Below are 14,662 nucleotides of genomic sequence, written 5' to 3'. Positions count from 1 at the left end.
GGAGATGCTGTTGACTCCCTTTCCTGCTGCTTGGAGGCTGTCAGGATCTGGATGGGAGAAAACAGACTGAAATTGAACCCTGGCAAGCTGGAATTGCTGCTGATACATCAGGGTCTTAGTCTCCAGCTAGACTACAGTAATGCACTCTATTTGGGTGGCCCTTAAAAGAATATTTGAAAACTGCAGTTGGTTCAAAATGCAATGGCCCAATAATTTTTAAAGAAAAAAATTATGCTTGTGGGAAAGAAAAATTGTTTTTTAGATTGGAGACATAACAAGATAAAATTTAAAATGGTGTTCAGAGACATCCTTGAAGAACTGCACCGGGATCTGTGCCAGAAATTTGATTCAATTGTGTCAGCTATGTTTTGTCTTTTTGGGAACATTTTGTTCCCAGAAGATGATGTCACAGAACAAGATATATAGCAAAATTTACCTGAGAAAAATATGAACAAGTATCTGAGTAAGAACTTGCCATCAGATATAAAGATAAAACTGGATGAGGCTTTAAAAATTAAGGAGATAAAACTGACAATCCCAGAGAGCAATTGGAATGATTTATTTTTGTTGGATTCACAAAAGATACTCCTGAAAGTACCGAAGAATTTTGTAACAAGGATCAACAACCATCTGAACAGATTACAGGAAAGACTGTTATGTATAAAAGTAAAAAAGAATATAAAGTCAGATTATTTGACCAGGGATAAACTGGGACATGTTGTTATTTTGGGTGGCTTTTTTTTGGGATTTACTGATATCTTAATTGGAAAATGTGGTATACTGGATTTGCTTACATTTAATAGTGTGTTTTTTCCTCTATGTATTTTAATTTTATAGTACTTAAACTGGCTTTGTATTTAACTGTCTTTTTATTCAAAGGAAGGAAGTTTGGCGAACTTTTCTCTATAAAGGAAAAATTATTTATCTTTGTTATGCTAAATTTTAGTCTTTTGTTTGTATTAGGATACTGGGATTATTTTATATTTGTGAAATATGGGTTTGTTTATAGTTTGGAGTTAAGATATGGAATGCTTATTTGAATGGGATAAGTTGCTATTCGGGCGGTGATTTTTTGGAAGTGTTGGTATGTGGAAGGGGTAAAGTGTTGTATATTGGAGTTTGTCTTTTATAAAGGAGAAATGGTCTCCTTTTGTTATGTTAAACTTTGGTGTTTTTTAAAATTTTGTTTACATTAAGATATCGGGACCATTTTATGCTTTTTAAATGGGATTTAGTTACAGCTCAATGTTGAGATGTGGAATGTTGTTTTATATATGTTAACTAACGTTAATATTTTAGAGCTCTGTTTGGATGTCTTGCTGATAATTGGACTGGCGATGACATTACTTATTTGATTTGCCTATTGTTAAGAGATGGATTATAGGAGGAAGAGTTTTATATTTGTTAACTAAAAGGAGGTGAAGAATTCATGGAACTGTTTATACTTATCATGTGGAGGTGGGAAGTGCCTTTCTTAGTGGGGGAAGCGTTTTGTGATTTTTTTGCTTTCTTGAACTATTTTCCTTTTCCTTTTTTTCTTTTAGTTGGTACTATTTTTTATCACTCTTTTAAAAACTTTTAATAAAATTGTGTGACAAAATGCAGTGGCCAACGTACTTTCTGGCTCCTGATGGTAGGCGAACAGAATAGAGGCTTTGCAGACCTGCACTGGTTGCCAGTGGGTTGCCAACTGAAGGTGCTGATTTTGACTTATAAAGCCCTTCATGGCTTGGCATCTGGATACCTTCAGCACTGCCTTATCCAGCCTGCTTCAGCCCAACCAATTAGATCTAGCAGGGAGAAACTACTGCAAGTACCTCAGTTTCGGTCAGTTTGGGGTCTGAGGCAAATAGATGCTGTTTTTCTGTTACAGCGCCATTATTGTGGAATAGCCTTCCTGTGGAGATCGGGTTGCCCTCCTGTTTGTTGGTTTTCTGCAAGCCTCTAAAGCCAGCTTTTGGGGGGAGCCTTCTCCCCATTTATTCTCTCTATTTTTGCAGTGTTGTTGTAATTTTAATTTTTATATGAGGTTTGTTCTGTATTGGATTTTTTTGTGATCCACTGAGAGTTACTTTTGATTGCAGCAGCATGCAACTATGTTTAATAAATAAATATATAAACAAAAATAGCAACACATTTAAATATAAATATTTATTATTTAATATGATGTTTGGCTGCAAGGTGGAACATCAAGGCTACACAATTTCAAAACTGGCCTTCAGATTTCATCTGTTGCTAAACAATCCAGGCAATGGTTATTCTAGCATTCTCACTTTCAGTGTTTTCTCAGCTTTTCTGAATAACTTCTTCCTACTCCTGCTGAACTTCAGGCTGGCGTAAAACTCTATTAAACACAGCTAAAAATTGTACCTTAAAATGAACATGAATGTGATCTCTCAGAACATCGACTCTGAAAAATTTACGGCCACAAATCTCACATGTATATTTCTTATCTCCGTGGGTCAGAAGGTGCTTATTCATATTGCTCCTGCATGAAAAAATCTGGAGAAGAAAAATGTTGATAGAGAAATTTGTTTTTTCCTATCACAGAAATATTATAGAACAAACTATATTTGCTCCTTGTTTAAAATGATGTCATTTGAGTAAGTCTATTTTCCCCAATTAACTCATGTAATGAGATCTTTTAAAATAGTAATTAATATGAAGTTACTCACATCTTCCCAATTCATTTCAATGATTTCATTTGTAAATTGTTACACAAAATTCAGTAGAATTGATTTTATAAAACCTATCTCCTTATTTACCTTTCAAAAACACACTGTAATGGGTTTTATCATGACAACCATGATGTAAATATGGCTATTAATCCCCTTTTAAGAATGAAAAAGGCTGGAAGAAACAGCTTTCTCCTCAGATTATTTCTTTTTGCCTATTATCTCAGTAAGGACCAAATATAGCACTATGATCTTACAAATACTTGAAAGTAAATGGGACTTTCACTAAAACCAACAAGGACAGAACTGTACTTCAGGCTCCAGCATCCATCACAAGCCACAGTACCATTAAAATGACATGCACATCCTAACATCATCATGTAAGTGATGGGATGATATAGCTGTGTCATGTTATTTGATACATGTACGTAAGTTGTGCCATGAAATCATGACACATGTGTTGTCATTGCCTCTTCTTACTCATTCCTCCCCCCACACAAATTTCGATGATTGCAGGAGCTTAATTATGGGTGTAATACTTTCTCCTCTGATATAGTTTTACTCAAGATGACAGGGTAGTAACAGAGGTCACTTTTGTCTATAGGCAATGACTCCTTATTTAAAATTTCCTTCCAATTCAAGCTTTGCAAATGCTTAGCAGATTTAATAAAGGAAACGTTCATTTCACTACATCTTTACTGGCTATCAGTTGATAAGGTTGGGCCATAATTTTAACAAACAAATGGCTGCAAGTTAGGCAGAAAATCCAAGCACTTTTCAATTAGTTCTGTATGCCCAAAGGGACTCTAAACAGGTGATTCTTAAATCACAGTTATCTGAACAAAATTGTTTCAAAACTTTGCAAAAACCTGTTAGTCTGGAGGTCTCCCAAACCTCAATGGATTGCCTAAGGTGTCAGGGCCGCTACTTTCTCTTGGCCGCAATCCTATGGATCTCACATAGAAGGGAATCCTATCCATTCCCACTAACAGAACAGGTAGATTTGAGTCAGAGGAGACGGTCTTGAAGATAGCCAGGACCAAGTACTGCAGGCCTGTCATCACAAGGCCTTTATAGGTTAAAATTGGTATTGTGAATTATACTCAGAAACCTACTGGTGACCCATGCAGTGATTGTAGTAACAGTGTTACATTACTAAAGTGACACTGATACTATGAACATTGCACCCACTAGCAATCAGGCCACTACATTTCAGGATAACCTGTAGTTTCTGGGTAGTAGGTGGTCCCAAGCAGATAGTGGGAGGTTGATTCCTTGGGTGCTCTGCTGTGGGGTGCCACAAGGCTTGGTCTTTTCCCTGCTACTATTTAACATCTACATGAAACCACTGACAGAGGTCAATCAGGAGCAAAGAATGAACTGATGATACCCAGCTGTTCATCATCACCCTGGGCTAAGAGGAGATGAAGTCGATCCTTGATGCTTTGGAAGCTGTTAGGATCTGATGGAGAAAACAGGCTTAAGATTAATCCCAGGAAGATGGAGTGGCTTTGGAAGCAGACCAATGCCAGATATTGTCTAAACCTAAATCGTAGACCTGGAAGGGGTAGTTGTCATGAGTAAGGATGGCGAGCAGCATTTCTTGGTTTTCTGAAGACATTTCTAAACGTATCTCCTTAATTGCTTGTTCCTCCCTCTTTCGATGGGAGTAGGAGTTTGTTAGGATTGATGTCCTAACAACCAGGAAACACACTGAGACAAGGAACTGGTCTCTAATATTTATTGCTAGTACTTAACAGGAATCCTAACAAACTGAAGAAGCGTGGGAAAACCCAGACAAATAACCCCCAAGGGTTAAGGCGGTCCCGATCTGTGTCTCTTTGAATGGCTGAACAATTCATCAGTGCTACGCATGCGCTTGACAGTCTGGATGGGAGCCCCCTGCTCGCCATCCTTACTCATGACAGTAGTACTCCCCCAGATGGAGTTAGTTTGCAGTCTAACTTCTCTTGGACTCATGGCTCAGACTAAAATAGCTGTTGTACTACCTTGCATGAACATATCTCTAAACTCTGAAACAAGCCCCACCACCCAGCAATAATGGCCAATGGGAAGTCCTACCTTTCCACACACTGGACATCTGGAAGGTTCTTTCTTGTAGCGAACCAGGTTCTCTGCATTATGCTCAAATTCCTCTCTTTTTACACGTCTCACTCCTTAAGGTAACAATACCCACCAAAAGAAGAACACAGAACCATGGTTTTTACTTCTCTCTTTAACATTCAGTGCATTAATAATATAACCCCAACAATAAAAAGCACAAAAGTAACAAAATAACACACTTTAAATAATTGATTTAACTTTAGCTGTATGTCTGTGCACCAATACATTGGACTGAGAGCTAATGCCTTGCCTAAGACTATATGCTCAAATGTTATGGTTTAATTTGTGTCTGTCACACACAATTCTGGTTCTTTATCCATTGAAGTACCTTGGTTCAACTCTTGTACAACTTCCTAGATCAACAGAACCTATTAACTTCCTGATTTGAACACAACTTCCAGCAGCCTTATCCAAAGAAGCCAGTGGTAAGAAATGCTACAAATTGCAGTTCTTCAGTTGCTGGAGAACTTGTTTGTTTGTTTGTTTATTTGTCATATTTCTCCACTGCCCATCTCATATACAACAACTCTGGGTGGTTTACAAATGATTCCCCACCCTGATCTGGATCATCATAACCCTGTATGAATTACTTACAATTACTTACAATGAATTACTTACATAATTACATATATACTGAAAAAGCTCTTGGTTAAAGCAAGTATTGTACAGTTATTGTAGAAGCTATAATAGTAATACACACTTAAACCATTCTGAAAATCTATTAACAGATATTTTGTTTTTCCACTTTAGTTATAACTTTCAGAATTAAGTACAAGATAGTAATCTAAGCTTTTACACAGGAGAACAAATTATAGAGAAGATATTGTAAACACCGGTTATATTCATATCAAATCCTTTTAAAGTGCAACAGTTTATTCCCAACACTGATTTCAGCAGAAAAGCAGCTTCCTTCTGAATTGGTTTCACAGTCACTTTTTACATTAATACTGTACAAAAAATGATGTGGGAACTCTTCCAGGCTCTTGCACTGAATCAAGCATGGCAGGACAAGATGTGGTCCTCAAGACCCACCCAGAATGGTAAGCAAGTCATTTTTGTGTAGCAGAAGCAAAATGGTGCCTTGCAATACACATTTTGCTCCTAAGAGGCTTCTGTTAGCATTCAACAAATTACTTTTGCTTTAATGACAATGTAAGGAGAAAGTTGTTTCCAGACATCAAAAATGTCTTTTAGTTGCTTAAAGACTAATAATTTTACATTATGAAATTATCATAGCACAAGCTTTTGTGAAGCTAATATCCTTGTTTTGCTATCATGGCTACCTCTCTCGAAACAGTTTCCAGATGAATCCTTGTGCTAAATCAAAAGGCACTTTGAAGCTATTGTGTCTTTCCCTCCTTATGGATTTTTGTAATAAGAAAAAAAAAGAAGTTATACATGTCTGCAGGGATGACGACGTCTGTGATTTCATCATGCAAATGCTGCAACATTCATGCTAACATAAGATGTCATGATACAAGTATGTAATCATGGCATAAGTGTGAGAATATGCATACGTTATTTCAGCATCACTAGGGTTTATTATAAATGCTGCTAGAAGAAGTAATAGGAGCACAGTACAGGATACAAACAAAAGTAAATTTGGGTGCTTCCAGCACAATAAAAACAGGAAATGCTTTCCCCATAATTTTGTAAGTTCAAACACAGGTAAAAATTATAATGTCAAGAGAGTTTTCATGAACAATCTTTAAGCTCAAACAACAAATTAGTAATTTTGATAATAACTTTAGCTATGCTTGAATAGTTCAAAGCTTTTTTGTAATCTATTACAGTAAATCATTACCATGTCAAGAACTACCAGCCTTTTGAATAATTGCCGACCCAACTGACAACCACCAGCTCTTTAAGTATTGAAAGTCCCAATCATAGATTCAAGCACAAGGTCCCTGAAGACATTACTGTAATCACAAATGTACTTACCTTCCAGATGTCGCCTCTGATGATCCAACATCACATCCTTCCGGTAGAATAGTTTGTTGCAGATCTCACAGGCAAATTTTTTGTCCCCATGTTTCTTTTTGTGTTTTGAAAGGTTGCTGTTTGTAGAAAAGAATCTGAAACACATCTCACATTGAAATGTCTTATCATCTGCAAGAAAAGGAGAAGATTAACTATTCTAAATGTAATTTATGTCATTTTCTTGCTTTAAAAAAATATGCTAACCATCCGCATATACAAGTTAACAGGGGCAATTTCTTAAAATGAGAAAGCAGCTTTGTCTGCTTTATGCTGTATATCAATCTGATTCAAAGTCATTAATCACTGGGATTGCACCAAATATATCCTATGCTTGTGCAATCTACATTAGCTTTCCCAAAGACCAACAGTAGAAGGTTCTAGCTGACATTTACTTTCAGTTACTTTACACCATCCAGATGAACCAAGAGAACAACTCCCAGAATTCCCAGCCAGCATGGTCAACAGAAATTATGAAAACTGTAGATTCAACATATTCAGAGATCAACAGGCATGCCAGAATTAATACAATTTTAACTTAAGTATTTATAGTTCATCTTTCTCAAGTGTATCCACTCCTAGTGACAACCAATGCACAAACACAAGTTCCAGCAGTTCCAGCACACTCATGGTCACATGATCATGATCTGGGAACTTGGCAACCAGCTCACACTTATGACGGTTGCAGCATCCTGCAGTCATGTGATCATGATTTGCGACCATCCCTGCCAGCTCCCCACAAACAAAGTCAATAGAGAAGCCAGCAGGGAAGGTCACAAGTCGCTTGGGTAAGTCTCACCCACCTGCTCACATTCCCCAAGCCTTGCACTCGTGCCATGCCTCCCCAGCCACTCGCACACCCTCCCTGGCCACTTGCACAACCTCGTGCACCCTCTCCCACTCAGCAGCAGCCACCCCAAGCCCTGTCGTGCTCACACCACACCTCCCCAACCACTTGTGCACCCTCTCCCGCCCAGCAGCAGCCACTTACCTGCCTGCTGGCCTCCCTGCAAGCCACCTGGGACTCATTGGAAGCCAGCAAGAAGTTGCAAGGAGGTGCTCGCTTAATGACCCACAATTCTCACTTAACAACAGCAATGGGGACTGCAGGGATTACCATCGCTAAGCAATGCAGTCACATGACATTGCGCTTTATGACTACATCGCTTAGCAATGGAAATTCTGGTCCCAACTGCCATCGTAACCCGAGGACTACCTGTACCTACTTCTCAATTTTATTTGTCTTTCTTTACCAGATAATTAAAATTCAATAACATTTCATATAAATCAGAGTTACCTGATTGTTAGCATACCTGTCCTACAGTTGTGGAATTCTAATGCGCTTTCTATCCGAAAAGCTTTTTCACATGTAGCACACCTGTACCTATATTCGCTATTAACCTAGTGGAGACACAAGAAATATGTCAAAATTTATCCTTTTAAAATACTGGTTTCTAATTTGTTTCCATAATAGAACTTTTCCCAGAAATAATCTCAAAGAAAACCAGACACCTTTAAATCACAGGGAAGCCTTGCACAAGGATTTCTGAGGCTGTTAAGCTCTTGGGAAAGTAGAGGCACCAGATTTATGTGGAGGCAAAATAACTGTGGATATAGTCTATGACCCCTGGGAGGACATCACAACTGGACAATAAAATGGAACTCCCTGCAATAGAGAGGGAGGGCAAAAAGCAGAGGAGGAGGTCCATCCTCACAAGCTTCCTGAATGGAATAATGAGAATGACTATGTCTGTTGCTTCTCTATTGTTAGAACTTAAGAGTATAGAGGAAAAAAGAGGCATATAATTTATTTCCCTCCCATTAAGAGCAACAAGAAGGAAACATTCTTGTAAAATGTTTGAAAAAAGGAAAAACACAAAAACTAATTTTAAAGGAACTGTTATTTTTCTGCTTTGTCAGCAAAGTAGGGGAAGTGATTATTTGTTGCAACTTATATTCCTCCTTGACTGTATGATGTTGAGCAATGTCTAGGTATAATCCATTTCTGTCCCCTAAACAATGATGAACCATACCAACCTCATTCCTACTGTGTTTATATGAAACATGTTGCTTCAAACTCTCTTTTCGACTAAAAAGCTTAGCACATTCCTCACATTTGAATAGTTTGTCACCTAAAGGATCAATAAAAAAACTCATTATTTTTAGAAAGCTGGAAAATTTAGGAAAAATTAAGGACACTTAAACCAAAGATTATTAAGTGGTTAGGTTAGGTAAAGTAAGATCAAATTGGCCTCAGATAGCCTCTAAAATTTAGGACAGTCTATACTTAGCCTAACATGTCTTAGATGCCCCTAATTATGAACAGATCGTGCTTTTGTAAACTGTTATAAAAATCAGATTATCACTGGTATATTTCCTGATTACTTAAGTGAGTAGAAATTGGGGGACTGCTGAAATCCACACAAGCACTGCAAATTCCGTTGCCCAATTTCTCTGAAACAGACAAGTGCTCTTCCTGGGCTGTTGACATTATTTTACCAGTCCTTTATCCTAAGCCATGAATACATGCAGTTGATCTATTTAATTATTGCCTCAGCTTCCACATGTTCTTTGCTTTTTGTCTGCTGGATTAAAGAGTTCTCTTCCACCAATAATTAGCTTTGTAAGAGAAGAATCCAGCTAAATTGGAATTTACCATGAGAGCGGATGTGTCGGCTGAGATTGCTACTATTTTGGAACATTTTACTGCAGATGCTACATTGATACACCCGCTTGTGTTCCCCAAGCTGCTTGATCAGTTTGCGTCGAATTCCATGTCTGCTGGAAAGGATTAAACTTCTCTTGAGGGATACAGAGCTTTGATGATGAGGAAACCTACCAGATTAAAAAGAAAGCAATAATGAGCAAAAGTTTCAGCACGCTGTGCAAAAAAGATCTCGGCACTCATTACTGACTGGAACCTCTGAGACTTTCATTCCCAATACATCTGCAGAGTGCCACACTGAGGAAAGCTATTAGGTTTCCTTGTGAATATGCCATTATCTATCACAAACCAACTTGGTATTTATATATGCAAATAAGCAGATTGCCAATCTATTCATTGTCATTACAGGTAACAAGATATTTATTTATTTTCATGTTCCACTATATTCAGTACAGTAAAATATCCTTTTTCCCATAAGCTTTTTCCCTATGTGTTCCATCTCTTGATCAGCATAAGTGATCAATATCTAGCAGACTTAATGTAAGAAAGCAGGACATAGAGCCATTTCTCTTTCATTTTCAGGTAAAACTTACTTTGTTAAGGAATTCATATTGTTTGCAGTACTGGGTAGCTTTGCTAACATCAGCTCCATAATTCGTTCTTCTGCAGCCGAAGGAAGAGCTGTGTCATCAGGCGGGACTTCAGTGATAATTTCAGCCACATGGTCCGCTGGGTTCACTGGTACCAAGAAACGATCAGTGAATTATGAACTTTAAATATAAGCATACTGTTTTTTAAAAATGATTGAATTTGTTCATCTGTACCTCAGCTAAGCTAAAGCTGATTCCCATACATGTTTACTCAGAAAATAAGTGTATGCATGATTATAACCTTAATGCTATTTTGTCTATTGTACTCAGTAGTATTTAACTAGTTTAAATTCACTTTGTAACTAATACACAGATATGACCATTATTCAAATACTCAGAAATGTAGGATCTGTTTTTAATGATACTTTACTGAGCTGGCTATAAATTATATTAGCCCTTTAATTATTGACACTTCCATTATTGTAATGTGAATAGTAAATATGTAACAAGATACAGCAGAAAGCCATTTTTGGAATATTCATTTTTGTTGGTTAAGTTATCCATACTGTAGTTTTGTATTACACAGTAAAAAAAGTGAGCAAAATGGCAAATTTTCTGTGAGAGAAGAAGGAATTAAAATAATCCAATTAAAGAATTGCTGAACTGAAAAAAAATGCTGAATTGAAAAAAAACCCAACAAGTTTAAATTATGGAACTTGCATATACAGTATAACACCTGCTTCATATGTTGAAGTGGAAAAAAAAAAAACGGTAACAGGACACCTAATCATAGCTTGACAGTGTCATGCCTGTTTTGGTAAAGAGGTTTGCTTTGACCAGAAAATGGAAATCAACTGGGAAAGATAATCCTGGGGTAGGTGGAGAAATTATCAGACCTACATTGAGGCAGCTGCATTTATCCACAAGTTATGCTACACAGGTAGTCCTTGACCTACAACCATTCGTTCAGTGACCATTCCAAGATACAGCAGTGCTGAACGAATGGTGGTTATGACGGTCCTCGAAGTTCCAGCCTTCCCAGCACCACTGCAGTTACATGATCATGAACTGGGTGCTTGGCAACCTGTTTGCACTTACAACCAGTTGCCAAGCACCCACGATCACGTGATCACTATTTGCAACCCTCCCTGCTGGCTTCCCCAGAAAATCAATGGGGAAACCAGCAGGAAAGCTCACAAAACGCTGGGGTAAGTCTCCCCCACCTCTGCACCCTCCCCCAGTCCCTCTGCCCTCATGCTGTGCTGGCTGCTCGTGCACTCTTGTGCACCCTCCCTGACGCGTGCCACACCCTCCCTGATCTGCATGACACCTCTTACGCACCCTTCTCGACCCACATGGCACCTCTAGCACACCCTCCTGACTCACACGGCACCTCTTGTGCACCCCCACACACCCTCCCTGACCCATGCCTCTTGCGCACCCTCCCCAACCCATGCCTCTTGTGTACCCTCCCTGAACCTCCTTGACCTACATGGCACCTCTTGCACCCCCTCGCACCCCTCCCTGACCTCTCGCGCATCCCCTCATACTCATGTGCACCTCCCTGCCCTATGCCTCTTGTGCACCCTCCCTGACCCTCACCTGCACCCACATGCACCCTCCCCCACCCAGTAGCAGCCATTTACCTGCCTGTGGGCCTGGGACTTGCACATTCCTGCTGGCTTCCCCACTGACTTTGGTTGTGGGAAGCCAGCAGGAAGTTGCCTCACCTAATGACTGTGGGATTCAATTAACAACAGCAACCGGGACTGCAGGGATTGCCATCACTAAGCAATACAGTCACATTTTACACTGCATCATTTAGCAATGGAAACTCTGGTCCCAATTGCCATCTCAAGTTGAGGACTACCTGTAGTACCTCTTTCTCATCAGTTCCCCCATTATAAAGTGGAAGATGAAGCTCTCCCTGCCCTACTCCTTGATCAATACACTCAGCATTCTAGAGTAATACTTTAATTATTACTGTATTAAACATAAAGTATGGAGATTACTTTTAACAATTTTCTAGTCTTACCAGTAGAATCTTTATCATCCACAATCACAAGAGGTGTTTCTACTTTTGCTCCTTTGGGTTTCCTGCCCCGCTGAGGTTTTCTCTTCATATCCACTTGGGAATTGGCACTTTCACAGATAGTAATGGACTGATCAGTATGGGGACCTTCCACAGCCTTCTCTAGATGGACATCATTTTGATTGCTCTGTGGAACTATTTTAGCTTGCTCCAAACGACTCTGTCCATGTGCTGCAAAGAAAAAGTGATAGGGTCTGCATCGCAGGGATAAGTGGCTAGTTAAACCTTAGAAGCTAAAACTCTTTATTTTAATTTAATATCACCCTCTGAAGTCAGCAGTATTATACATTCACCCTCTGCACAAAGCTGAGACAAAATCAATACCACCCAAGATACAAAAGTTCTATTGTAAACCGCCCAGAGTCCCTCCTCAGGGGGAAGATGGACGGTGATAAAAACTTGACAAATAAATAAGTAAATGCTACACCTCCAGCCATAACATACAAAACACTATAAATTTCAAGTCTTATTCACTATCATATAGAGAGGAGGATTTTTTTTTTTTTTAAAAGCATGACAGCCATTGTATGATCATCTTTTAAACCATACACACCAGCTCTTTCAGATTTAATGAAGTTATCAATAATTGGCCTCAAAATAATATCAAATTGACTGATTTATCTTCATATTTTTAAAAATACAGAACTGAAAAAAATTCACCAGAACACAATTCATATTTGATGCCTCTTGCAATTTTACTTTGTGGCATGAAACAGAACTACAAGATATTCCAGATATACTGTACATGTACAATAGAGACCAAAATGTACTGATACCTGAAGGATCTATTCTGGCAGATTGGTCATTCTTGGCTAATTTCTTGAGTTTCTCAAGAGAAAAGGCGCCGGGATAAGTAGTTTTGTTTCGTTCTTGGCCACATTCCATCACAGCTAAACACATTTTAAAGAGACCATGTTTTCATTAGCTTGTTTTCCCACTTACCAAATTGCCATAACATGCTAAGAATCATGCACATCGATAAATAGCTCTTAACTGATGTTCAAATCCATCTTCATTCTGGTAATTTTTTCATTTATTACTCTAACAAATGCTTGCTACAGTTCAAGAAATTTAAGGGCAAGGTATACATTATTTCTATCTAATTTAGCAATATTTTTCCAGGTGTGCACAGAAAGTGAAAGGAAAAAAGAATCAGTTATAATCATTTATTTCAAAGGGTTGTGGGTATTTGAAATTTCTGGTGTAAGTCAGTAATTCCATCATAAACTGATTACACTGCAATACACATGGAACAATTAGACAGGCTAGGAATTTAGGTAACTAAAAAGTATTACAGCAAAAGAAATGATACTTAACATAGTCCATAGTTCATTTATACACAGAGGCTAACTTGTTTTTCAGATGTTGGGTGGGAGGGATCACCCCTCATCTAACACACCCATTTTGACTTAAGTGTGGACCAATTAGGTAGGGTTTGTTCAATAAACCAAGTTTTAAAGAATTTGGCTTAGCATTATGTACAAACATGGCATACAACCCCAGGGCTAGAGTGTATAACATGTGCAGCATATGTATTTTTCTGATTGTTTTTCCTTTCTTAACAGAACATAGAGTGATAAACAGCAGTATCCCTTCCTCTATTTTCCATGTGTTTCTGTTAAAACACAAATCCTTTGAAGCTTTCTGTTTAAAAAAAAATCAGATGAAGGGTACATAAGGCTGTATCAAGTCCACCTTGGGTTCCTCCTCTATGAAGAAGGGGATATGTCAGAGAACAAGGCATGGATCCTGGGATTTTTTTTGTTTTTTGTTTTCTTTAGAGCTCAGATAAGGGTGTGGAAGCCAAAGAAGCTCCAACTCTGTGATATCTACAAACTCTGAAGATGTGATCCTGATCCACAACCTATGAGTCCAAAACAATTCCAACATCAAAGTTAATTTCAGAGTCAAACTGTCTGGAAGTCAGAATCTTAATGATTGACTGATTATGTGCTGTCAAATAATTTTCAATCCCTAGCGACCACATAGAAAAATTTAACATAGACCACATAGATAGAATCCTGGTAATGAGTACCAATTAAATTGAGGTGAGTCTGGGATGGGAAAATGTGTAAAGCAGTACCAGAGTCTGAGATGGTTACTGGAGTTAAGTTTGTTTAGCCCAGCTAATGTTCAGAATCTGGAGCATGAATTGCTCAGTGGACCATGCTTTTAGCTCCATGCTTCTTGGAAGGGGTTGCTGACTTACACACTCGCTGTGGATAACTCTTAGCAACTAGCATCTCTGTGGCACTGATTAACTCTTGATCTCAGTTGTCTGATTATTCTCTTTTTTGTTTCCTATGTCTCTGTGAAACAGAACAGGCTGCATGTAACAGCTGGGATCCAAACTTATTTTGAATTAATAGAAAGCTGCACAAGGTAATTCTGCAACCAAATTGTTTTCATTCTCCCATCTGTTGAAATCCTTGTGCCTATCATAATCCATCCCAGAGGGTCTCTTGAACCTCATCAGAGGCTTGGAGGTGGGAAGCAGAGTTCTATTTGTGTATCTCTGGATCCAGCTTAGCAGCCTGAC

At 38.5% G+C, this 14,662-nt stretch overlaps 1 protein-coding gene across 2 annotated transcripts in view; it reads right to left on the bottom strand.

Moving 5' to 3' along the window:
* Positions 1 to 14,662, bottom strand: part of PRDM15 (PR/SET domain 15) — a 55,798-nt gene that overhangs the window by 21,259 nt on the left and 19,877 nt on the right. For both annotated transcript variants that reach the window (XM_063305329.1, XM_063305330.1), the window contains exons 6-14: positions 12,900 to 13,013; positions 12,067 to 12,294; positions 10,035 to 10,179; positions 9,433 to 9,611; positions 8,814 to 8,908; positions 8,090 to 8,177; positions 6,741 to 6,908; positions 4,758 to 4,852; positions 2,371 to 2,502 (exon numbers count right to left, since the gene is read on the bottom strand). In XM_063305329.1, the coding sequence (XP_063161399.1) occupies positions 2,371 to 2,502; positions 4,758 to 4,852; positions 6,741 to 6,908; positions 8,090 to 8,177; positions 8,814 to 8,908; positions 9,433 to 9,611; positions 10,035 to 10,179; positions 12,067 to 12,294; positions 12,900 to 13,013 (1,244 nt within the window). The remainder of the gene's footprint in view (positions 1 to 2,370; positions 2,503 to 4,757; positions 4,853 to 6,740; positions 6,909 to 8,089; positions 8,178 to 8,813; positions 8,909 to 9,432; positions 9,612 to 10,034; positions 10,180 to 12,066; positions 12,295 to 12,899; positions 13,014 to 14,662) is intronic.

This window comes from Candoia aspera, chromosome 5, assembly GCF_035149785.1.
Source record: "Candoia aspera isolate rCanAsp1 chromosome 5, rCanAsp1.hap2, whole genome shotgun sequence".
In the NCBI taxonomy this organism is placed as follows: domain Eukaryota; kingdom Metazoa; phylum Chordata; class Lepidosauria; order Squamata; family Boidae; genus Candoia; species Candoia aspera.
The sequence above is the reverse complement of the archived record's forward strand: the minus strand, read 5'-3'. Positions and strand labels throughout refer to the sequence as shown.